At 45.9% G+C, this 26,231-nt stretch overlaps 1 protein-coding gene across 2 annotated transcripts in view; it reads right to left on the reverse strand.

Moving 5' to 3' along the window:
* The window catches only part of TRIO (trio Rho guanine nucleotide exchange factor), a 238,077-nt gene that overhangs the window by 40,652 nt on the left and 171,194 nt on the right, over positions 1-26,231 (reverse strand). For both annotated transcript variants that reach the window (XM_040630542.1, XM_040630543.1), the window contains exon 34: positions 756-1,048. In XM_040630542.1, the coding sequence (XP_040486476.1) occupies positions 756-1,048 (293 nt within the window). The remainder of the gene's footprint in view (positions 1-755; positions 1,049-26,231) is intronic.

The following is a 26,231-nucleotide window of genomic DNA, read 5'->3' on the forward strand; positions in this document are numbered from 1 at the left end:
AAACTCTGAGGGCCCCTCACTGACACTGCCAGCCTGACAGAACCAGCCTGCGATCATGAAGGGGTTCTGCTCCTTTCAGTGTCATTTAGAGCTCCCCACCCCAAACAAAAGGAAACTTCAAAAAATTCCTGGCTGACCGTTATCTTTGCTAACATGGAAATAATCCAGTGTTTGTTGGTTAGTGTACTAAATTCACTGGGTGTTTTCTACTGAGGACAGACATAAGTAGGACCGTGGGGGCAGGACACACACACTCCTCCAGTCTGCCCATGTCTGAAGTCGTGCTTTGCCTGCACCGTGCTGCCCCCGTTGGTTTAGGGACTGCTTAACCAGGCTCAGGGACTGCCCAGACCTGCAGCACTGGACGGCGCCACCTGGCTTGTCAGTGGCGTGCGAACAGAAGGGCTAAGGCAGCAGAGTGCCGGCTTCCTTCTGGAGCAGGCCTGGGGGTGCCCATACCTTGGTGGGGAAGGTGAGGGGATAGGCTCACTGTCCTCTGAGCTCTTTCTCACAAGCCACCGTGAGTCCTGACCGTGTTAACTCGGAGCTGCTGTGGGTACCGCTTGTCCCCACCAAATCCAACTGTCTGCTAACAAGGGATTTAAGGAGCAGACAGTCCCAGGGACCTACGGAAACGGAACCACAGTAGTGTATTTGCGAGACACAACTATTCCTACGATGGCAGGGGAAATGCCCACGGGCCCCGGTGGGTGGCCCTGCCCGGTAATCGGGCTCCTGCCGCGTGGGGCTCTGACCTCTTCCACGGTCTCATCCTGCGGGGTGGCCGCGCTGTCGTCCGAGTCCTTCTGCGAGCCGGCGTCGGCGCTCTTGCGGACCTCCCTGCTCTTCTTGTGCTTGTGCGCCAGCTTCTTCACGTGCCCGTCGGCCTTGCCGCTGCTCAGCCGCCGCACCGGGCTCGTCAGCCACTTGCGCAGCGTGTTTCCCGGCCGCTTGGGGCCTGGGGAGCTCTGGGCCCCCATCATGTGGGGCTGGAGGGAAGCCACGGAGGCCGGCGGGCTGGCATCGTTGCTGGAGACGGACAGAGAGTCTGCAGGACAAGAGAGACAGCGCAGGTTTGACCGAACGGCCTACAAGGAACTCCTCCCAATGTCCTGGTGGTGCCACGTGGCCGACACGCTGCCCGAGCAGAGCCCGCCGTGTGTGGCGTGCAGACGGGCGCCTCGCTGTGCCTGCCCACTTACCTGCAGGGTGGGCACGTCGGAGGGGAAGGTCCGATCTCTCACGCACACCCCCTTCAAACCTGTACCAAACCTGAGCTGTTCCCGGCGACACTCTTCTCAAGATTACCCTTCCCTCCAAAACCCCGGGTCACCAACGCGGAAAACTAGTGTCATTATCACACAGACTGAAAATGTCATCAACGCTTACAATATCCCAGGGGTCAGAACACAGAATTTTAAAATTATTTTCATCCTTTTTCTTGATAAACAAAAGCTATGAAAGAAGATTTAAAAGGAAATTAAGAACTAATCCTGACAGACGAATGTATTAGTCTGACTCACTACTGGTGAACACAAGTACAACTCTGTAAGTCAATGTGCACACACGTGTGTGTGTGTGTGTGTGTGTGTGTGTGTGTGTGTATACACACAAATCAGTACGAATTTGACCTGGTCAGACTCTGGGACAAATGACACCCATCTGGGAAGCTGTGTCAAGAGTAAAATCAGCGGCTGTGAAAGGGGTAAAGCCTGGCTGGTGTGGGGGAGATCCAGCCCGTGGCCGGACTCTGGAACTAGGCTGGCGTGGGGTGTCTTTGCTCTCAGCCTTGAAGTGACCTCACGTCGAAGTAAATACCAGCAGCAATTAATGAAAACAACAACACATTTTTAAAAGAAATGTGAGGGAAGGCCTTCCTCAAATAACCAAAATGCTTTACAGAAAATATATCCAAATGATTCTTCTCACTGGATCCCAAAAATATAGTCAACCCTGAAGTGATGATTTTTCAGGAGAAAAAAAGAGATACAAAAAAGCTTAGGAAACAGCGGTGCTCAGCAAATCCATGCAGTTACGAGGCATTACTTTACAAACGGAAACCCGGTGACCTTGGACACTGCTTGGCCCTCTCCTGAGCACCTGACTCGAGGGTGTCACCACAGTGGAATGGAATAAAATGCTTTACACTTTAAGAAATGGAATGAGGAAGATCATTCGCTTGTTATTTTCTTAAATCTTTTGAAGCCTCGAAAATATATTAAAATTAATCTTGGAGAAGATCCTATTACGCACACACCTGTGTTGGCTCTATTTACCTCTGTGGCACCGGAGACCGTCCTGTGCTGCAGCTACAAAGCAGAAGCACCAATCCCTCCCAATCCTGTGATTATACGCAAGAGAGTCCAGGGCCGTTTCCCACTCGTGCTCCAGACGCCGGGACGAGACCACAGAGCCCTGTCTAACTGCCGCCCCATTCCGGCCCTGGGCTAAGCCTTGAACGGGTAGAGGGTATAATCTTCCATAAACAGATGACACATTTCAAGCAGGCTCACTCATTCTTAAAAATCTAGATTTTCTCAAAGCCAGACTTTGGTTTCAAAACCAATCAATACAGACACAGTATTTTGTTGAAGAGTAAAAACCTTTTCGTCTGTGTGTATATACATACATCAACGTGTGTATATATAGTCATTCACTTCTTTCTTTCTTTTTAACTTTATTTTAAAATGAGTCACTACCTCGCTTCCACGTCATTCCCCTTTTCCTCACGTACTGTCTGGAGAGGAAGGAGAGCATGGAACCGTTGTATTGTCAACCAAGGTGACAACGTGCACACTAAGTTCTTCCTAGAAACCTCAGGTGCTGATTTCGGATAAAGGGCAGGGCGAACAGGGAAACAGTGCCTCGGGAACTCTTGCAGAGGGACAAGAAAGACAAAAAGAAGAGGAAGGTTTGGATAATCTACATGACAAATGATAATTTATTTAATTGAAGTGGGTTTTTTTTTGTTTTTTTTTTAAGCTCCAACTGTTAGCAAGAATCTATGCTAGCCACAGCAGGTGACATTTTTCATAGTCATTTACTGTGCTGGGAGTCGGAGCCAAGCCCTGTACCTGCCACTGAACAGAGAGGAATAAAACCTTCCCTCACCGATGGGATCCACCATGTATGACACATGTTGTAAGTGAGTACAAATCCTGTTGGAGGTTGAGAAGAAGGGGAATCGAGTGGAAGGATCATGGAGGGCTTCGTGAAGGAGGCAGCACCTAAGCTGGCCTTCGAATGAGCCAGCTTGAATAATCCATGTAACGTCAGCTCTAAGGAGGCAGGGGCCTCATCTGCTCTGTTACTTGAGGTACTCCCCGAGCCTGCCATGGTGCCTGGCACACAGTAGGCACCTATTATGTACCGGATGGAAACATCAGAAATCCCCAGCCTCAGGAAGCAGGGCAAGCTGAATCAGCGCCCATATCTGAAGGACAATCACATCTCCAATGTACGTGCGCCCAGCTGGAGGACGGCACCAGACGCAGGACTGTGGAGGGGGCACACAGCTGGGGTCCGGATACATCCTGGGTTGGTCAACCTCCGACGAGCTGTCACCGACACAGTCCACTGTGCCTTGTGTGAGCCGAGGGGGCAGGAAAGAGACTGAGGCCCACTTACTGTAATACAACCCAATCAGTGCCAGGTCTTCGTGCGTCTAAGCACAATACTCACACGTTACGTGTAATGGGGAACACCACCTGAGCCCACGCACGAACCTCACATGTGTTCCTGGGCCCTGAAGGGAGAATGTGAGGGAATGTGGCACGGGAGCATTGCAGCACATCACATGAATCCTAAGTGAGAAGGGGACGCCCACTGGAATTCTGACAGGCTCTGCCCACCAAAGCCGCAGGGCCACCGGGAAGCGGACCAGCTCTGGGACGGGCAGGGGCAGTGGTGGGCGGGATCGTGGGGCAGTCCCCGGAAGCATAAGGACCTCTCCTCCGCTCAGCGCACCCAGCGGGCCTCAGGGAGGCATCAATAACGCTTTGTGGGACCCAGCTGGCTTTACAAAGATCACTCCCAGGGCATTCTAGCCTTGCTTGGAGAGGAGCTGGTGGTTGTAAAAATGGCTCAGAAAGAACAACGGGAGACGTCATTTTCTAGCTTCCTCTGTGGGCCCAGCTGCACTGGGTTTGGTTCTTTGCACTTTGGGAAGTAGGTTCAAAAGAAGGGTTCCTCCTCAGCTGGCAGGTCAGGCATGATAAACATGGCCGTGGCCTGGACGTCCCTCCCAGACCCAGGAAGGAGGCAGAGCTGCCCAAGGCCAGACCTCACCTATGATGAACTGACATATACAGTGTTGCTGAATTTTAAATTTTACCTCGGAAAACAATGTCATTTCAGAAATCTGTAAAGATAGAGGGAAACTTTCTTCATCTGTCTCTAGGATTAGCAGATACTTTGTCTAGTGCAGGTTTGACACGTCAGTCAGATTTCTGGTGATTAGCAATAAAAAAACCCCAAACCAAAAGCAAAACAGATGAATTCCTTCTCTTTCCACTTTGTCTTTAATAGTAATGTTCAATTCTTCATCTGTTGGACACTCCTCAAGAAAAACAACAAATTGTTGTTTTTTTCTTAAAATACACAAACTTCTTTCCCAAACCAATGGATTCTAACAGCCCATTTTATGCCCTTCGCTGGACTGTGACGTAATACATAAATCAGAGATTTAAATATTAAAAATTATTTAAACTTAATATACTCATTAATAGAATGAAATAAAGGGCCTATTTTTTTAGTTAAGTGAAGAAGAGACTTTAACCACTAGACCAACTGCTCTGTTGCAAATCTGAAATTAAACGTGTCCTGACGATACCTAGTGGAGCTAAGGTCTCTAATGCTACTGGGCACGAGGTAAGCGTAAGTCACAAAACACAGAGCTTAGAAGGTCTCCTTGGGAAAACTTTAAATTACCGGTCTGCACACAGGTGCCTTTCCCAGAAGGGTTCCCGGTGGCTGTGATATGCGGAGTCGGAAATGTCCTGCCCAGATATAAACATGGCGTGGGCACGCCCCCTTCCTCTAAAACCTCACCTGTGTGCTCCGGATCGGACTGGGATGGTTCAGGCCAGTAACAAGAGTAATCCTCCGGTGGAGGGCCCTAGGGCCCCAGCTCTGTATAACCACTTCGTGCCGGTACTTTCCCATCTGGCTAATTGTCAAGACAGGAAGCCAACCGTGACCTTAGACTCCAGGCTTCACGTGGGCGGGCGCTGGGTCTGGCTTGTTGACAACTACATGCCCAGCTGCCAGCAGGATGTTTGGCACATCCTTGGAGCTTAATAAGTAAGTATATGCTGAATAAATGACAAATGGGTGAGTGAGCGAGTCGATGACCAGCTACGGGCTAGTTCCCAAGTAAGCACATTGTTGACCACAGTGAATGGTCATGTCCTGACTTGGTGGTGTATATCCTCATTAGTTGTAAGGGGAGCTCCAAGTAACATCTAATTTTAGCCAAGTTCATGAGTTTGTAAATCACTTACTTATAAGATGGTAATTCAGAGTGGACTGAGCTATTCTTGCAATGACCTGCCCTATGTGATGCTTTCTTGTAAGGTAGAGGCAGGCCCAGGAGCCTTTGGTGAGGGTGCTGTGCACGTGAACAGCAGCACTCATCACGCATGGTGGGGGGCAGGCGACAGAAAGAGGGTTCGGGACCGAACCGACCTGAGAAATATGATGGAAACTCATTTGTCACTCAGAGAAACTGTATTTGTTTCTGTCCCCACCTTCGCTTATTGTCTCTTGCCTTTCCCTCAACTCCTAACTTCTTGGAAGAGACAAAGACTCAACACTCAGTACCGCTACTTTCTCACCCCATCCCCAGCTTTCCTACCCCCAAGAATGGCTGCAGTCTGGTTTGGGGATGTGTGTTCCTCTTTTCAGCTTGGGGAAACCACCGATTCAAGGTCCAGATGGAGGACCAATTAGGCATGGCAGAAGGAATTCTGGACTCGTCAAAGGGTCGCAACCTGAGCCTGGTTCTCCCACTCAACAGCCAAGGCCCCAGGCTGACACTCTGGCGTCTGGATTTCCTCATCTCACAGGGCTGTCACAGGATCGCATGAAATAATGGGGTGAATGAGCTTTACCAACTGTAAAGTGCTATTTACAAAGGTAGGACGGTTGAGGCAACCTTCTCCAGGACTCCTCAGTAGTACACAACTTCGTGCTACACTGTATTTATGCAACTGTGAGCACCCAGAAAACGGGGACTCAGGGTAATCATCTTAGTAATCACAAGCCTCGCACGGTGACCAGGACATCCTCAAAATCATTTTGAGATGAAGGATGAATGAAGGAACCCAGATGGATTACTTCATTTTCTTCCCATTTGTTTAAAAACTTGTCCCATATGAAGAAGAAAAAGCAGCATAAGGAGATGCTATCAGCCCATCACAGTCTTTTAAAAAGGCACTCGAGTGTATACATGAGAAGGCCATTTGTGGCCTGCCTGAAGTCTAAGAGAGGAAATCAATTCAGGTTTATCTCTTCTTATTTTGAGGGGGGGAACCCAGCCCACATAGATGGCTTCTTGGCTAAAGTCAGAGTTCACACAGAGTCCACGCTAGGTTTCTTCTTAAAAAAAAGGGAAGCAGCTCAAGAAAGGAGGGAAGGCAGGAGTGCTGACCCTCTGCCCCTTGCAGGAAGGAGTCTCACTCTGCGAGCACACAGAACTCCGAGACCGGGGGGAAGATAAATCGCCTTCTTGTCCCAGTCACTAAATCTGAGACATCTGTGATTAATAAAGCACTTTTTTTTAATGTAAGAAAAAGAGGAGAAAGGACCATATCCTGCTAGTTGCAGACTAAGAAGGCTCACATTTCATCTCAGCCCTCTCCCCGTTCCGCAGGAAGTCTCAGGGTGTTTACCAGCGCTGGAGAGCACGCAAGCGCAGGGCTGAGCGCGCCCGGGTACACAACGAACTCCAGCCTCTGGAGTGGTAGACGTTTCACCGAGGGCCCTCAACTCCCCTGCAGCACTCCTGCTCCTTTCTACCTTTCCTGTCCCCACAGCACACGGCTCCAGGAGGGCAGAGAGGTCTCTGCTTTGTTCAGGCTGTCTCTGCAGGGTGTGAAGCCTGCTTTACCTTCAAGGGAGCCCTTCACAGATGAAGAGTCACTCAAAAGCAACGGGGCCGGGTTCTAGTCCCGTCCCGTCAGGTCCTGGGCTGGGCACTGTACAAGTCCTTCAGTTTTCTGATTGTGGAGTGACAGTGAGTCTCATCAGGCTGCTGGGAGGACAGGAACAATCACGGTCTTTGTAAAATTACAGTCTGACAAACAGGAGGCAATACTCCTATGTGTGCACAGAAACAGAAATCGCAGAGGCAGGCAAGCAGAGGGAAGGGAGGCCTCCCTGGGCCAGGCACAGGAAGAAGGGACCGCTAGGACAGTGAAGGCCTGATCTCTCCGGGTGCCGCAGCACCTCACCACACGCTGCCCATCTGCAGAGACGAGCACCCCTCACTCCACATAATGTCACCCAAACGCGCACACGGGACCAGTGCTGACAGCCGCGCCACATCTGATGAGGCATGACCGCCACACAGATGCGTATGCTCAACCCTGGGAGACTTTCCAATAAACCGCTAGCTCACATTTCAAATTCTCCTGCACAGAGTGTCCCAGAACAACTGTAGCTCGTTTTGAAGGAAGATATTCCCATCTTTCTGTCCATCGTACATGCTCAAAACTCCCTGTCAAATGAACAATGCAGTGGTGTCTTGATACATCCTCTAACCAGGATAAGCCTAACTCCGAGCTCAGCACGCTTCCAGGGCAAACCGCTAATTTATAATTCCAGTTAGTCAGGACATGAAACAATGTTTATTTAGTAGTTATTGCTAGAGAAAGATTATGTGCTAAAGAAAGATAATGCCAGGACACTTTGGGGCAGCTGCTTCTCATGTCCGAAAATAATTCCATTAGACTCTTTCAGGACAGACTGGGCAGGGTTTAAGCAGGCGCACCTGGACTTCAGCAGTTTCTCAAACCTCTTGTCAAGAATTCAACGCAGCAAATCACATTTTAACTTAGAAAAATTTCCTACCATACCAGGAAGGTCGCAATGTACAGAAAATCAGATCTAAAATTTACTTTATGGAGCAAAGAAGAAGTTTCTTGCTTATGGCTGCTGACCGGGTTGGTTCAAAGATTCCAGAGCAAAATTTTCTCAGTAAATGACTGTCATCTCTATACTTTTCAAAATGGCTTTTAATTCCCTGCTTTTGGAATCAAGGTAACACTTTTTGGAATGGGGGGGGGGAGACCACAATGCACAAGAAATCCTCTTGAAGATCACATAAAAAGTAAGCTAATCAGTAAATTATTCTCCCAGATGGGTTTCTAGGGATCCAATCTTCTCTTTGTGTCACACAGCAATTACAATGACCTCCACAGGCTAAGCGTGTTAATTCAAGATGATGATGAGGGAGACGAAGCTGGGGTGTTACTTGGGGGAACTTTACGTAATGAAGAGGAAACTGACCTGCCCAAGGATATGGTGATACTTTTGGCAGTTCTGAACACTGCAGCAAGTATTTTTATATTTCCAAACTTAAGTCTACACTCTATTTGGGAGTAAGTATCTGAAAACTTTTCTTGGTTGACTTCTTTTTCGTTCCAGTTACCTCACTCTTATCTGTGCTCCACTCATCTCGTATGTGAATTGGCATTAGTAACGATGCATTAGGGGTTGAGACAGACTGGACGCGTACCCTCCGTCAGCTATCTGCTTCCCCACACGCATCTGTGTTCTGGTGTCCCGCATTTCCAGGGCTTCGCTCTGGCCTGAAACTGTCACACAGATTCACGTTAACACAGGAAATAATCTTTTTAAAAAGTGAGAAGCTGTACAGAGGTACTGAGTTTGCGGAATGGCAATGAGTGAAAAACACGGCAAGGACATTAGAAGCAAATTTGCAAGGGGAGTCCTTGATGCAAAAATGTGAGCTCCGTATTTGCTTTCAAAGATGAAGCAAACACAGAAAACATGAAGCGAAAGATTAAACTTCTGAGTTTTTTTTTTTTTTTTTAATAATCCCTAGATTCACTCAGAGGTCCAGCATAGCGCTGTAATGAAGAACACATGGTCTTTGCCGCCTGAGAAAATGCACATAAATGATCAGCACACTCACCGTTCCCCTGTGCAGCCCCCTTCCATGAATTCACACTAGTGTTCACTAGCGGCCCACCTCAGGGGACCCCTGAATGGAAGAACACAATGTAATCACTGGCATCAATTAACACAGACTCAACTAGAAACAACTGGACTTGAATAGAAACAATCTCTCTAACCTTTCTCTTGGTGGAGGCTGAAAGCAAGCTTGTGTGGGGACAGAAAGAGCGTGTCCCTGTTCTGTGCTTAGGGAGTCACGTCATGAAAAGAGAATGGCTTCTCACCACCACGTAGCACGTGGAGCATCAGAGACACGAGGGTCTTAACCTCTACCTAACCAGACAGACATGCAAACGGAAGTCACACGTGCAAATTTTGCTCTTTTGACTCTCAGAGAAATCTCTAAATGCTCTTTATTCTTAGTGTGGTTTCTGAAAACACTTAAAACATTACATAATCACTGGAAAATGTGGCTATGTCAACAAATGCAGAACTGCAAGCATCATTTTCCCTCTCGAATTTGTTCTTGGGAGGGGAATGCTAACCTGTCAGAATTTCTAGTCAGGAAAGCGTCTCATCTTAAAGCTCTTTCTCCACATGAATTTCAACACTTAAATTTCCAAGAAGGAAACCTGAAGAAATGAAATAAAAATGAAAGTAAATGGCATAATCCTTTGCTTGGCTAATCAGATGAACAGGATATCACATACTGCCAAGGTGGAAATTTGAAAACACCTCAGAAGTGAAATAACAGGAGAGTCATTTTTGACAGTGGAACACACAAAGGATGGATTAGCCTAGAACAATGTAAGGAATTTAATACAAATCTAGTGAATGGAGCTATCCATGACCTGAACAAAAAAGGCCCTGGCTCACTGGCTGGATCAGGAATGCTCTGGGGACAAGTACATCTGTGGCTGGTGACAGTTCATCACCAGGCTGGTGGCTTTTAGGAAGAGGTGAGCTAGGCAGCCGTCATATCTTGAGACCTGGACCCTGGGGGAGGGCAGCGTAGTGATGGTCAAGGTGGAATGCTACAGTGTGCCTTGCTGATCCGACACCCCCTTCCAGGGTGGTGGGGGAGAACTGGGCACGTGTGGGTCGACTGCTGGCCTGAGGCAGACATCCACACATGGAAAACCACACCGTTATAAAACCCCACTGTGTTGTCAGAGAGTTCTTGTCTTCTTTTTAAACCCTGCTTTTAGGCTGGGCTCACTTCTTCATGTGGCCCTCCTCTGCCTGGGACAAACACTGGCTCTGTTGGATGAGAGCCTCTAGTCCATATTCCTGTTTTCTCCAGACACAGGGACATTTTCTTTGCCTTTTATGTGAGTTAGCCCTTGAAATATTTATTTTTGGGAGACGGACAACAGGATTTTCTTCAACAAAAAGCCTAAGGTGTCACAAAGAGAAAAGAAATCCCCAAGGACCTATCTTGCCAGTGATGACAGGGAGGGGATTTGGGCTCATTCCTGACTTTTACACAAGGACAAAAGCAGATGTATAAAGAGATCCTTGCTGGATGGAAGAAAGACAGTTTTTGAAAAAACTGCATAAAGACGAGACCAGAAACACACACACAAATCCTGCAAGCTGCACACATTTATGTCTACCAGAGTTTTCTGACACCCTCCAGCCTGGCCCCCCCCACTCCTGATGTAGGAGCTACATGGCCCTCCAGCACACTGGCTGGGAAATCAGAATAAAAGCGGTGTAGCATCAGCGCTCACATGGAAAGTTCTCCAGCCATCGAGTGCCCCACTGCTCACACAGAGCCCCACTGTGCCACCTCCATGTGAAGTCCTGGGCAGCAGAGGCCAACGGGGCAGAGGGGCCTTTGACACCTCACCTGCTTCTACTGCTCCCTCTACACGAGTGAACAGGAGCTGTAAGCCCCAGACCAGGCAGCTTCCGTGGAGGGTCTGCAGGACAGGGCCCTGCATGTGAGTGCACAGCCACCCGGGCACCACCACCCGGGCACCACCACGCGGGCGATCAGCGACGTCCTGGGGCGTGCTGCTCCCGGCCCTGGTCTGCTGACAGCTCAGAAGCACGACAACTTCTGAATGTTCCTCTATTTGTTTGATGTTTTCAGAAGCTGAGAACCTCTGTGTTCCCCAAAAGTCAAATGGCTGTTCTTTTCACAAGCTTACTTAAGATGAATACCACTTACACAAAGAAAGATTATTATAAAAACAAATATCATGTGTTCACTAGATTACTTAGAATTTAGTATACCGCTGACTTAGGGATAATGAGGTTTTTCTCTGTGATAAAATAATGGGTTCTTGATTCTTAATTTCTTCATTTGGGAAGCTAGTCCCAGGGCAATACAGCATTTATTATTGCCCTGAATAGATAATCATCATTTAAGGGAACAGAAAGCTAATTTTGGGGGAAATAAGCAATCCCGTGATGCTCATATAACATTCCCTTCATCTGATTCTGCCTTTCAGAGGTTCAAAGACTGCTAAGAAACATGAAGGTTTAACCCGTGGGCATAACTGTTCCTGATATTAAACACAAAGGGTTAGCAGTGAAAGATCTAACCTTACTTGAAGGAAGCTTACTTGTGAACTGTATTCTTCATGATGAATATTTATGCTTTTGGTTAATGTCTTATTACTTGTTGGAAAGAAATGAAATAAATCAGGCTACCTTCTCACAGAAGAAACCAAAGATTTTCTTAGGGGGCAATCTGTAGATTTCCTTAAAGTTGAGAATGTCTCTAAATGAAGCGGAAGGCACACAAAGACACTCCCATGCAAAACGGTTTAAAAGAACATTCTGTAGTTAGTGGTTTAAACTGCATGATTGATTTGTTTCAGGTGCTGACAGACTTCTCCTCATTCATACACAAATTTATTATTTTTAATTAAGACCGGGTTCAGAATGCCAACATGCAAAAGCCTTTCTCCTACACTCTAGAAAATACATGAATTGCCTAAGAACATACCTAACCAAAATATGCTATAAACCAGGCAAACTTATGTTTTCACAGAGCCACATAACTCCTTTCACAGAACCGTATACTAATTCTTACATAGCATTAAGAAGAAAAAAAAAAACAACGGCCCTGGAATGTTCTGCAGTGAGCTTGCCAAGCAGTATCACTCTTCACGTTCTCTACACAGCAGGTTAGCCGATGCTCGGGTCTCAAGGGGGTGGAATATTAGTTTGGAAAAGAGTTACAGCCGTGGAGAATGAGGAAATGGATGGTTTCCCCCCCACAAACCACAAAGCAAATATCTAGTACATTATATTTTAGGGTCCCTGGTTATTTGGATCAAAAATAAAGAAAACAAAAAGCCCTAACTGGTTAGGAATCTCTTTCACAATTATATTTTAGTAATACCTCTACCAAAGGCAAAATGCTGCTGTAACTTAGAGCTAAGCACTTGAAAACTGGGATTAAAATGTTAACTACAGTTGAGGATGTAAAAAGCCCACAAGGTGTGTGGGCACAGCAGTCCCCATTGTTACTGCCCACTTCCAAGCACACAAAGGGTTGAGCGGCTGCAATCCCAAACTTGAATTTGATTTTATGACACCCTCTCCCCGCCCCACAAGAACTGAATGGCACTGAATTTTAGTTTTCATATGATCCGTCTGTCATTTCTTGAAAAGTGCCCACTCCCGTCCTCGGATATTACATAGCAAAACAATTACAAAAGCCAAAAAATGCAAAATAAAAGAGGGTCAGGGCAACTGTATTTGGAGTTGTTCTCGTATCCAACACTGGAGGTGAAATCTCTCCGGGACGCGCCTCAGGAGGAGCCCCGAGCCCAGGACGGGCCGCTTTCTAAGAATGCCCGCGCCTGCTGCGTGAGCGCCCAGGGCCGGGGCGGAGCAGCCACAGGGGAAAGAAGGACGGGAGGGAGGGAGGCCTGGAGTTACTCCAGGAGGGAACAAAAGCTGGCTCGGGGACAAAGGGAATGAAAAGAACGCCTCTGCTACAAACGCAATTGGCACAAACCCTGTCCTTGGCGTTCCTTAGCGCCCCGTGTGACCGAGTGGCCCAGCCACAGGCCGGAGGGAAGGATGACAGGAAGTGAGCAGACAGCCCCTGCGAGGGGCGTGCTGGCTTTCTCCTCAGCGGCGGGGAGACAAAGGGAGATCGCTCAGTGTTGAGATCTCCGTCACAACACGCACATTCCTTTCTTGTTATTAAGGCCTCCCTCCTTCCCGTGTGCTTCTGGGCCCTGGGGCCACTTCTAAGATGAAAGAGGGAAGGGGTGGCCTTGGGCTTCGGAATCCGTCCTGGCCGTTTCGGTGGCTGCGGTCCTGGACAGAACAACAACTCTGGTCCTACCACGCTGCCAGGTGTGGGTCCGTTTTCGGGAAGGGGTGACTTGCTCTTCACTTTAACAAGAGGTAACAAGAGAAACCTTCTTCAGCTATGCGTTTGAGAAAATGGACAATGGTATTAGACTGGGACGGTTTCTTAGAGTCGAATTTTCAAAGTAGGAGTAAAATATGCATCATTTTACATAGAAAAAGACTAGAAGAAAATGGAAATGTGTCCAAACATTATCTGCCAATGTGTTCTTTCTCTCTGCTGCTCCTTCTGTAAATTGTTTTTTTTTTTTTTTTTTTTTTAACTATTAGCATAGAGTTTCAGAGAAACTACATGTTTTGGGCGACACACTGTGCTCGCGTTTGTATGGTTTGATGTGAGGACTGTAAAAACAGACTGGGCGCATCTGGGCTGTGGCTCCTCCCCCCACGCCCCCAGCCAGTCCTCGGAGAGGGAAGAGGAAATGGGGGAGCCTCCATGGACTGATTCCCAGGCTCATTACCCCCGCACTCCCAGGCAGCCTACCCTGGGTTTATGGACTTGCTCGCTTGCCGCGAGGCCAACTTTCAGCACCTGGAGGAAATTCTTCAGAATAAAAAGCCATAAATTTGTGTTCATCCTGCAGTCTGGCTGAAGAAATATGCTTAGAAAGAGCACATACCAGAGAGAGATCACAGCTGAAGAGCAGGGGCCTGTTCCTTGTGTGGAGAGAAGGAAGGATTCCATAGCCAGGAAAGGTCGTTCTGACTGAAGGCTCCTAACCTGGGACTCTGAGGGAACTTTCCAGTCTATTTTTAATCTTAACTTCAAAATTTTAATACTTCAAAATTTCATGTTCACCCTAAATAAGGCCAAATAATTTTGTTTCTTTGCATTTTGGCTGGAAATATACATAAATCCAGTGTGTTCACGCTGTTTTGATTTTTGTTCCCTGAAGCTATCGCCAGAAGCTCAGAGTGACAATTAAATACATCTTTGATTAGTGAAAAGTGAGAAAACAAAATTATTTTTAAATTGCAGGGTTTTTTTTTAATCTCACAAGGAAAAAATAATCTTTAATGCTGTTTCTAGAGAACACAACCACAGCAGCAGCAAACAGATGTGTGTGTGTGTGCACACGTGTGCACAGGTGAAGAAACCGCAGCTGAGTGTGATTCACAAGGATTTAGCTGAGGTCATACCAGCAGGGGCTGGTGAGGACAGGAACACTGGTGGCTGGACTTCTACAGTAACACTATTCTTATTGTATTATCGTGCATATCCTGTCTTAAACTCTGACTCATTTAAAAATACTTAAAGAGCAAAAAAGATTTGAGATAGAATTTAGTTTGCACAGTAAGTGTGTGAAAGGGCTTTCACAGCTGAAACAATGCAGTGCTGTGCTAAGCACTCTGGTGGTTTTCCTTCACTCACAGGAAACGGAGTGTCCTGTGCACGGGCGTCCCTGCTGAGCAGTGGGCAGGGCTGTGAGCCCACATGCATACTTTAGAACAGGTGCACACTGTGTTTCTGCAAAGAGACGTCTTCCCTGCAATTAGTCTTTCAAATGTTTTCCTTTAATTTATAAAAACAAAAACTGCACTGGTGAGGATCCACATTCATCAAAAAAGAAACAAGATTTGAAGAGGGTTCAAGGAGAATGATAAGGCACAGTTCGCTTTGTGTGTGCATCTGTTTAACGTTAAGGAGGATCACTGCATTGTGCTTTTCCTTAGGAGAATATGTACAGCCCTGGAATAGATTCCATGTGTCCTATAAAAGGGTATACTCAGTTCAGAATGAGAACAAATTCAACAGTTCCTCTATCTTATCAGTGTAACTGGGCTCCCCCACTGGAACCGCCTTAAAAGATAATGTATAGTTCTTGACCTTACCTAAAACTTGAGTTCTTTTCCTAACAATGGCTTCGCAGTAAATCTCTCAGGGTTTATGGCTGTGTAAGTTATTGGTAGTGGCAAGGTCTGCACGTAAAACGGGCTTTCATGAAGATTATTCCAAGCAAGACTAATTCACATTTGAAGGAGAATGCCTCAGTGATTATGTTCAGAAAGCAGAAAAACAACCTTTCTCCAAGGTACTTCAATAAATGAACCCCCAAATTGCTTGGGGGTCTAAAGAACGGCTTTGCTATCACTCTCTTATGATTTGCTGGGTATTTTAAAGTTATTCTGGGATTTATTTCTTGGGTATTACTCAAAATTAATTTTCCTTTTTCAATCTGATGTACGTCTCTTTCCCCATAATCAATTTAATAAGTAGAATCAGAATGTATTAAAATATCACTCTGATAAAACATGGCATTCTGGAAATTGTCTTGAAAAAGGTTTGGGAAGAGATGGACAATCATATTTCTCCAGAAAAAAAGAATCAGAATTTTGCTTTCTCTCATTTACCCATTACTGTGAAGAGATTAGATTTTTTTTCCCATGAAAATTCCAGTGAACATCAATTTCTTTCCAAATTTGTGGTAGTTTAAAAATTTTGTGGTGACAGCTTGGATAACATCACTTGGACTTTCCATTAGTCTCAGAACTGCCAGAACAAAACTCTATCTAGGGCAAATGAAAGACAGAATAGTATAACTGTCCTCCAATATTTAAAAAGTTAAATCATGTCTCTTCAGAAGAATTTCTAAGTTATTAAAATAATGCTAAGATTCAAATTCTCTCTATAAAAAGAATGCTGTGTCTTAAAATCCATTATCTCTTGGCAAAACTGCTCATTAAAATATTTTGGTCTAAGCTTTGGGGATACTTATGCTACACTGGGGGGGGGGTGTGTTCTGCTACTCCCATTACGCAAAGAAACGAGGTTCAAGAGACATAAGGTAATTTTCTCAAGACCCAGAGCTATTGAGTGGCTCAGACTTTAAATCAGACTTTTGTTGTTACCAACTGTTCTTTTTCCCTCACAGACGTTATTCTTTTCACTGAAGAGATCTTCTGGATCATCTACTTTCATCCCCCCCCCACCCCAGTGCAGAACGCATAGTGTGTGCTGTCACTAATGGACCTGCCCGGCCTGGATACCGCCAGAGAGGAAGGCCATTCTCAAACAATTTAACGAACATAAATACGAAAAAAGTTAGGGTTGGTGACTTAGAAATGTCTTGATAGCTTCGTGAACAAAAAATATACAGAATATTTATAAAAAATAACAATTATACCCACGAATTTAATATTCACGCAGCCAACACTTATCTCTTCCAAGGCCCATTAACCAGATCATTTTCTTGTCTTCTCCTGGTATTTCATGAAAAAACACTTCCCCTCAGATGCTAAAAGCACATTTTTTTGCCTTTTTCTTCCAACCTCCCCTTCTTTGGTGGGTCCTTCCACCTCATCCCTCCTCTCTTGAGCTCACAACAAACTGGAAGTGCCCAGAAGGTCTCACCAGATCCCCTTGGGGGTCCCCCCTGCTGCCCCCTTCTGAAGCACTGATGTGAGTTAACGGCTGGTCCGACAGTGGGGGCAAACCTCAGAAGTGCACCAGGCCAGGCCCGAAATCCTGGCAGAAGTCATCCCTGCCTGTACGCCAGAGACAGCCTGGTGAGCAGCTCATTTTAACGGCTGTACAGTGTGGACAGATGTTGAAAGGGCTGCTGGACAGCCAGCCTCCTCCAGAGCATGGCAGGGCAGTTCTATGGAGACCCACAGACCTCGTTCCTCCCCTCACTTCATTCTTTTGTATTTTATTGCCTGTTCCTTAACATGGAACTGATCGACTTCTCAAATGACCTTTACAGGAATCACATTTTCTTGTCTTAAGTCTAGCTGTGTGTGTAAAGCCGGAGCCTGGCACACGCACTCCCTTAAACGTACTTGAGTGGTTGCAGGAATATAACTTTACATTATCTTATCATATGGCCACAGTTCCTAAGAGAAGGAACCAGAGAAGCTAAACATCCATGCAGGACACTGCCATTTTCTGGAACAGTCTGAACTGCCTCCCCCCAATTAAACCTGAAACAGACATAAGACCAACTAAAATCATAAGAAGACAATTTGTGGCACAGATTACTTTAGACTGTTTACATGCCATTTACAAGAAAGGAACGATAATCAAAAGCAGTCCCCAGATATTAAGAATGCCTTACAGCCACGCAATCAATCAACAAGGCTGCTTCTCGTCCCATTCCGATAGCCCCCAACGGAACAGCCCCCCACAGCCCCCTCTCTCAGGCGGGCAGCACATAACACATTGCAGCGTGAAAGCACAAACCACTTCTGTTTCAGAGCATGCAGCGGCCATGCCAGCAGCCCCCTGCGAGGAAGCAGCCAGAGCGAGAGCAGGCTGGAGGGAGCATGTGCAGGAAGCGTGGGTACCTAGGTCGAGGATCCAGTACTTGCAGGTGCCGGGCGGCCCGCCGCTGCGGTAGGCTGAGCTGACGGCCGAGAGCGAGTCCAGTGCATCGACTGGCTTAATTCCGTTTGGCATGGTGGGTGCTGAGCTGACCTGCGGTTACAGGCTTGGAACTCTCACCCTATCTGTCCCCACAAGCAGCCAGAGTCACCCACTGTCCAGCAAAGTCAGGCACTCAGAAGCAGGCAAGCAGGCGACACAGGCAGGCGGGGACTGTGCGGCCCGAGGGCCCAGCCAGGCTTGGCCGCGCAGCTCCGCTCCCGCTCCCGTGGACGGCCGCTCCCTCTGCCTTGCTTCTGAGCACTGCTTTCCAGTTGGGTTTCACATGTGGGAATATCCAGACGCTGTGGATTACATTCTACCACAGTGACTCTAATTGGAGCTCAAGAAAATTCTGAGGGCGCGCTGTGAGCCAGATGTTTCTCCTCCCCTGCTCTAGCCAAAGCTGCGATTTCCTGACGCACTGAAATGTCAAGTGACGGATGCCCTCCCCGCGCCAGGCCTGCTGACTTGGGCTTTGTGTACGTTTGGATGGAGGTCTTCTCTGAGACATACAACAAACAGTGCCTCCTGATGCGACTTGATAACAAAAAGAAACGCAATGCAATTCGGTCTATAGCCAACTGGTTACATCACTGTGCTAAAATGCCCCTCCTCGCTTATTAGAAACATATCTTCCTTCTTCCTTACAAGCAGCAGCCATACAAGTGAAAACAAATATCTTTACTTGTGATTTGTAAAGGCGTTTTTAGTAAAGCATCTTAAAAGCTCATTTTTGTCCTTTTCGGAAATTGGATATTTTCTTTAGCCTACATCAATTCTTACTCTTTCCTTGAAAGTTTCCATGTGTTCTCTTCCTTGCCTCACACAGCACAACGGCTTCGTAGGCGATACTGCGCTGTTTAACAATCATGAGGTCTGACTTTTCAACTTCCATGGAAGTGTACGCACTCTCCTGTTTCCCATTAATTCAAGGAGCACACACAGTGCTCTCCAAACTGTACTGTGATGGCCCTGTGATCTCCTGCTTTGAGGCAGGCACCTGAATATTCCCCACACATCTAAAACTGTAATGCGGCCCTCAGTTACTTAAACATTTCCTGAAGGGGTGTTATTTGTTGAAGCCTGTACTTAACAAAATCGTACACTACTTTCCTGAGTTTTTACTAATAATTCTTCTATCTCTGTTTTATTTAACCTAATAGCATAAATGATTTAGTGTTGTTTTATTGTATGCTAAGAAAAAATGTTGTCTTTTTAGTTCCTTAAAAGTTAAACTTGTGTTCTCCCTCCCCCACCGCCCACATTAGTTGTGAAGTAAATTTTTAAAATTCTCAAAGTAAAAAATGCGAAAATAGCATAGACTTCTAGTTTCTTTCTCAGTTTAATACAATTCACAACTACAAAAAAAGAATAAATCCAAGGTACCCAAAGAAAGCTGTCTTGAGCTCTTGTTAACACCTCCCTAAAACAAACTGCTACAAAGTAGGATTTGTCTCATATTCTTCTCAAAAGACCAAAAGCAAAGCCCAAGGTTGTTTTTCCCCGTGATATATCCAAATGGCATACTCATGCCAGGACCAAGCAATAGGCAGAATTCTGCACAGAGCACTTTTTATGCAAGAAAACTTTATTACTGAATAAATAACCACCTTCCTTGTTGGAAAAAAAAAAAAAAAAAAAAAAGCAGTAAAAATTATGTCCTAAAGGAAATCAAGTTAATTGATATTCTAAGGTTTCATTTACTACAATCTTTATTAAATATTTTACTTTGTTCCTTTCCAAAAATATAGACTGCTAAGCTAGGGCTATTAATTAAAAAAAAAAAAAAAAGAACTGTCAGGGAAATTAATTATTTTATGGGTAATATATGTTCTCTACTACAGAGAAAGAAAACAAATACAACAATTTTGGCTAAGAGACATGTGAAATTTCCCCAGTAACTGCCTTCTTCACGTATCGAGTTCACATCTGCGAGAGAAATACAACATAGAAGGAGTAAGGGAGTAAAGGAAGGAAGACTTCTCATCCCCTCCGTCCTTCTACTGGTGGAAGCGTGAGATTATTATAGAGTGTTTAGTAGGTAACACGGCCCTTTATAAAGTATGTAAAGATAAATTATATTAAAGGCACCGCATGACTCCTAGCTGTAAGGAGTGCTAATCTAATCCACTGGAGCGATGGGCACGGAACCAACTGAAGAGTCGATGTCAGTAAGTGTAAGGCGCTGAGGCAAAGGGGGAGAAAACCCAGACCGTGGGGCAAAAGCTTCCCAGAGGTAGGTTCTGAACTCGAAGGCTAACTTCTACCTTGGTGGTATGATCGGAATTTGCTCTAAGTCTGCACCAAGTTCAGGCAAGAAAGACCCAGTGTGGCCTCAGCAGCCTGCGAACGGAAAAGCTTTGTGGGCACCGTGGCCACGGGTGGGGAAGGGGAAGACAGGGAGGACAGAGGCCGGGGACCTCAGTTTCCTAGGAGCAGCTGGGAAGAGGTGAGGATGTGCTGCAACCAGCAAGGAAATCGGAAGCGACTGAGAAGTTTGAGAATGGGTACAATGGGGTCAAAGCTCTGGGCACAGAATGAGCCGACCTGCAGCGTGAGAATTCTATCAAGTAGGAAAAGAAAGGAACGGTGAGCTCGGTCTAGCACAGATGGAGATGAGCTTTGCAAACAAAGGAGACAGACATGTAACTAATCACAAGGGGTGGGTTCAAGACAACCATTTAAGGCATCTGGTATTTTTGATATGTTTTTGATATTTATTTGATGTCTGGACATATAATTACAAGTGTCACAAAGAAAAGACACTCTAACGCCGAAGACAGTGCTTTTAAAAATGTTACCCAAGGTTGATCTCTGAGGACCAAAAGCAAGGGGTACTGGGAAGAAGAGAAGAGAGATACTTGTGTGTCAGAAGGTTGGGTGCTTACTCTTGGAGCCATGGTTTTGGTTTATAACCTTCTACTCTCAGATAAATCATCAAGACCAACTAGGACTTACCATGCATACAAACGTGCGCTCAAATGTGGGTAAACACGGTCACGAAGGACTGGCCACCTTACAAAGGAAAACAGTCACACTAAAGGAAAGAGTTTACCTAAGTGACTTTTGAAAAACAGTATTTTGAGTCTATATTGTAAAACCAAAGACAAAAGACTTGTAAGTTTGTGTCTCATAGGGGTACGGGTCAGCAGTAAGAATAGGTAGAGTTGAGTCTTTTAAAGTCAAGTCATTCTAGGTCAAGAAAATATTCCCTTTCCAAAGAGGAAAAATACAGGCTTCTAGATGAAGATTAAAAATTCATTTTTAATGATGAGATGCAGGTGTCTGGCTGCCAGAGCGTTACAGGTGAGGACAGGGGAATGAACCCTGTGTTGCTGACCAGGAGTTGGGAGGTTGCAGTATGATTTGAAGTCCTGTTTCTTTACATATGTGCAAACATTCAGACACAGAGAATATGAATGCAGGCATGTGTGTGCACGGGGGCAGGCACACATACATGTCTACTGAGAAGACCTAAAGGTCATGATACCATATGGTTATGAGCAAACCTAGCACCCAGATCTTAGTTTCTAATATCATTCTCCAATAAGAAGGAACCAGGGCTTTTTGGAGAAATGGCTGATCCAGGACTGGAGCAAGGGAAACACAAGATGAGCTGGGAAAATCCTGTGGTGTCAGAAAGCAAGGAAGCGTGCACAGAACGACGGGGTGTGTCCAACCTGAAGGAGCTCCTCATGGCCAAAGCTGGAATAATCTGAATAACAAAATAAATAACAATAGTACTGGAGGATGATCCAGAGAATAAAATAAATACCCATGACTCCACACTGATGTACATAACTGAATACGTAAGTGAGGCAGAGGGGCAGCTCTTCCTTCCAGAATTCTAATTAATACATTTAAAAGAAACGAGGAAGACGGGAATCACCAGTAGGCAGACAGCACAGAGCAGGCGAGAACCACTGATGTTAAAATGAGTGGGTAAAGGCAGGATGGGAAACAATATTTGTATAGTCTCAAAAGACCTCCCACGAGGTATTTGTAAATTACAAAGAGAAAAACAGTAACTTTACAGTGGAGAAACACTGCAGTCAGTACCCTAACCAGGCAATCAAGGTCACCGCCACCAGCAACAGGGTTTGTCAGGATCCTCCCGAGCCTCTGATAGGCACAGAGGTGGACACAACGTTATCTTCGTGGTATTCTTGCCAAAAATGCACGAGCTCCAGTTAGTCATGAGAAAACATCAGGGAAGCCCGATCTGGGGACCACTTAAAAACAAAGGACTGGTAATACCTTCAAAGTGTCAAGATCATTAAAAAAAGGTGTCAAGATCATGAAAGAAAAAAAAAAAAGGGCAGAGGAACTACCATAGATTGGAAAAGACTAAATATGACATGGGTCCTGGATTGGATCCTGAGCCAGGAAAAAAGAAAACTCGAGAAGGGGCCGTGGTGTAGCTAACAGAACTGCATCAAGGCTCCGGGTTGTGACCACTGAACCAGGGTCAGGTGCCATATGACACGGGGGGGGGGGGGGGGTGCCTAGGTAAAGGGGTCCAGGGATTCCTTGTACTATTTCTACAGCTTTTCTGCAAGTCTAAAATTACTTCAAAATAAGAAGTTTCTAAAAATAGAGTGTAATGGGTACATAAATACAAATAGCTCAAGAACTTGAGAGCGTGAAAAAAATTACTAGAGAAAAGTCGGCAAATTCAGAGAAGAAATTTTGTGAGAAAGAAACATATTAGGCAAATTAATGACTTCTGAATAAAGGGATCTATGGTTTATTGAAAATGATAGACTGAAGGAATATAAAGTCATTGTCTGCATATTTGTGGGGCAATATACAACAATCTCATTCTCATGACAATAAAGTTACGTTTATTTAAACTGGTTGAAAAGAAAAATTGTTTTGGTCAAAACACCCCAAGAATCACTTTTCCTGTAACTCTCTCCCATGATAACTGTTCCTCAAATACGTAAAATTAGAACTTCAATGAATGTTCAAGTGCCTGTTATTAACCTATCCAAAAAAAAAAAAAAATGAAGCAAGGTTATTTTTGCCAAAGGAGGTCTTCAAAAACAAAAAACCAGGGGGAATAAAAGGTCCCTATACAAATGGTGCTTTTAAAATCAGGACTAAAAATACACGTAACAGAAAGCTATTTGTAAAACTAGAATTCAAGAAAGCTAAAGGGCCTAAAGTCTTTCTCTCCTGAAGAGGAAACCACCATTAATAACCAGGCAGGTAATACAGGATGAAAAGGTCCCCCAAACCTTAGATACAACAGGTGGGATATATAAAAGAGCATCAGCTACATTTTGGTATTGAAACTCTAATGACGTAACTCTGAGGAATATCACCTGTAATTTCCTCTAAAAATTACTAGTGTCTTCCTGAGACTTGAAACACCCTTCATGACCCTGCTGGGTTTTGTGTAGCCTCTCTTCCAGCCGGCCCTGAACCCCCAATTAGTAAGAGCCCCAGGCGGTCCTGCAGTTGCGGATGGGACTCCAGGCTGCTCTCCGGCCAGCCCCAGCCCTGCGTTCCTCCTACCAGCGTTTCCCCCCTGCGCTGCGTGTCCACGGCGCTGGCTGGGGTACAGCTGCACCACCAGGGTCGGGCCTCTCAGGTTCCACGCACAAAGATAGTCCTGTTTCCAGGGCGTTTTGTCTAGTTTCTTAGCCCACAGATAGCACCGCCCGCTCTGGAGGGAGCGGGTGGATGACTAAATCCTGCCTCTTAGGCTCCATTCAGCACATTATTTCCTGCTGCTTTCGAGCACAGTTGCCAATCCACAAAAGCACCTTTATTGAGGCATTCAAACACTCCGTTTGGGTGCCAAAAATTCGATAGGCTCCTTTTCATTGCTTTCCTTACTATCTTTTCACAAACGATGTGAGTTTTTCTCTTACGTTAACAAAACACACATTCAAGTACTCCTTTTTCACATTTCACTTTAACTCACTGTGTGACATTCTCTGTTTGCACCAGCTCTGGCGGTTATGTGCAGAATGGCAACATGAGACGGGAACCTCACAAATGTGTTCCCTAAAAATAACAAAAACAGCAGTGTTCAAAAAATTAGAGCGATGTCACCAACCTCTGATGGCCAATCCATGCTTTGATGTCCCAATTCTGGTAAACTTGAGAGAGCGGGAGGCAGGCCACAAAATCACTGAGGGAGGGCGGATGGGAAGACCCAACAGGAAGCTTACTTCCTCAGATTTTTTAAGAAACAAGTGGCAGATTTTGATTGTTTTGTTTTGTTTTGTTTTGTGGGGGGGAGGGAGAAATGGGAATGGTTTTTCCATTCATTTGCTCACAAAAAGCTCATGGAAGATAAAGCTCTTCTTAAGTAGGGGAGGAGGAAGAGGAGAGAAGTGGCCCAAAGGAAAGAAAAAAAGACAGATTCCCAGGAAGATGACTTCTTTGGGTGAGGGAAGGCTGGAGGGGCCGTGGCCTCTCAGGAATGTACACTATAGCTCCAGGAAGGCAAACAGTCCCGGTTGTAGTGGGCTTTAGAGACCAGCTTCTGGAATCAGCTCTTCCACAAATGATGGCTGGTCTTGAGCAACTGAGTTTGTCTCTAGAGGCTACAGCTTCTCCCCTGGACCAAATGCTCCTTCCAGCTTGTGTGGAAACAGGATGCACAGTGGTTAAGAACCTGAAGACTGACTGCTATTCTTGAAATCCCATTCTCCAATACCTACTAAGCTTGGTCAAGTTAATTTCTCTGTGCCTCTATTTTCTCTTCAAACAATGGGGATGACAATGATATCTACTGCCCTTGGGAGTACCTTGAAGATTAAATGTAGAGACAAGAAGCACAGTGCCTGGCATACTATAAGCCCTCAACACATCCTATCTGCTATTACTGTGGGGTTATTTTTTGGAGAGAGAGGGAAAAAGAGAGCGAGCATGCACATGCAAATGCATGGGGGAGGGGCAGAGGGAGAGCAGAGGGAGAGAGAGAATCTCAAGCAGACTCCATGTTCAGCACAGAGCCCGATGTGGGGCTCAATCCCATGACCTGAGATCAGGACCTGCTGAAGTCAAGTCAGATGCTCGCCTGACTGAGCCCCCCAGGTGCCCCTACTGTTAGTTGTTAACACTCCAACAGTACCCTTTGCTATGGGCTGACTGTGCCTCCTACCTCCAAATTTGTATGTTGAAGTCCTAAGCCACAGTACCTTGGACCATAACCACAGCTGGAGACAGGGTCTTTAAAGAGGTCCTTAGGTTAAAACGAAGCTGTTAGGGTGGGTACTAATCTGAATGGTGCCCTTATAAGAACAGGAAATTTGGACACACACACAGAGGCCCAGGGGTGTGCACACAGGCGGCCATGTGAGGACATGGCGAGAAGTGGGGCGTCTGTAAGCCAGTCAGAGGCCTGAGAAGAAACCAACCCTGCTGATGCCTTGATCTTGGACTTGTAGCTTCCAGAACTCTGAAAAAAATAAATTGCTGTTGTTGAAGCCATGTAGTCTGTGTTATTTTGGTAGCCAGAGCTGACTAATACGCCCCTCCTCCCTTGTCTGGTAACAATCTGCTCCATAACCCAGGACTGAAATGGTCTAATTATTTTTGAGACAGGAGGAAACGAATCTCTAAGAACAGCACTTCAGTGTTTTCCTTCTAGTAAATTCAAAGCTCTACAAACTCGGGAACAGAGGTGGGGAAGGGAAAAGATGCAACTGAACACACAGGGCTACATCACAGTTAGAAATAATACAGGATTCCAGAGCTGCCTTGCAACGCAGCCAAGGCCAAACGAGCCTATTTACGGTCCTCTTAAATGTATGAAAGGGCCCTCCAAAGAATAAACATGTTGGGTACCCTGTCCTGAGCTTGGCTAGAAAAGTTTTGGGAAAATGATGACCCCCTTGAATTGCGAGCCTTGTGCAATGACCAAGCTGTCCAAAGCATCCCTGTCATGCTGGTCAGACCACACTAAAACGCCCCTTGATGGCTCAGACACTACAGCAGCTCGGAAGATTCCAGGGTGGCCCCGCTCTGGTCCACCCAGAATGCCAAGAAGAGGAACCAGGATCCTCCTCCTGGACAGAGCTGGCTGTGGGGGTGATAGTTCAAAGGTCAGCCTCCTTAACCTTCTGACTATGTCCGGCCCCACAACACACCCCTCTCTCATCCCCTCCAAAACCCTTCCATACTGTCTGTAAAGAAGGAAGGAGATTAGACCAGGGAGGTATTTAAAAACAGTATTTTTCAAAATTCATTGTGAAATTTCAGTGATGAACTGAATCCTCCAGGAAGTACAGATTGTTCGGAGGCTTTAGAGCCCGTTAGAAAACCCATGGACGCTACCTCATGGATGTGTTTCTCAGACGGGATGGTGTGATGTGGATTCATAAGCGGCTCTGTATGCATGGGAGGCAAAACAGTGGTGCCGCAAAAAGCT

The sequence above is a fragment of the Ursus maritimus genome, unplaced genomic scaffold (genome assembly GCF_017311325.1).
Source record: "Ursus maritimus isolate PB19 unplaced genomic scaffold, ASM1731132v1 scaffold_15, whole genome shotgun sequence".
In the NCBI taxonomy this organism is placed as follows: Eukaryota; Metazoa; Chordata; class Mammalia; order Carnivora; family Ursidae; genus Ursus; species Ursus maritimus.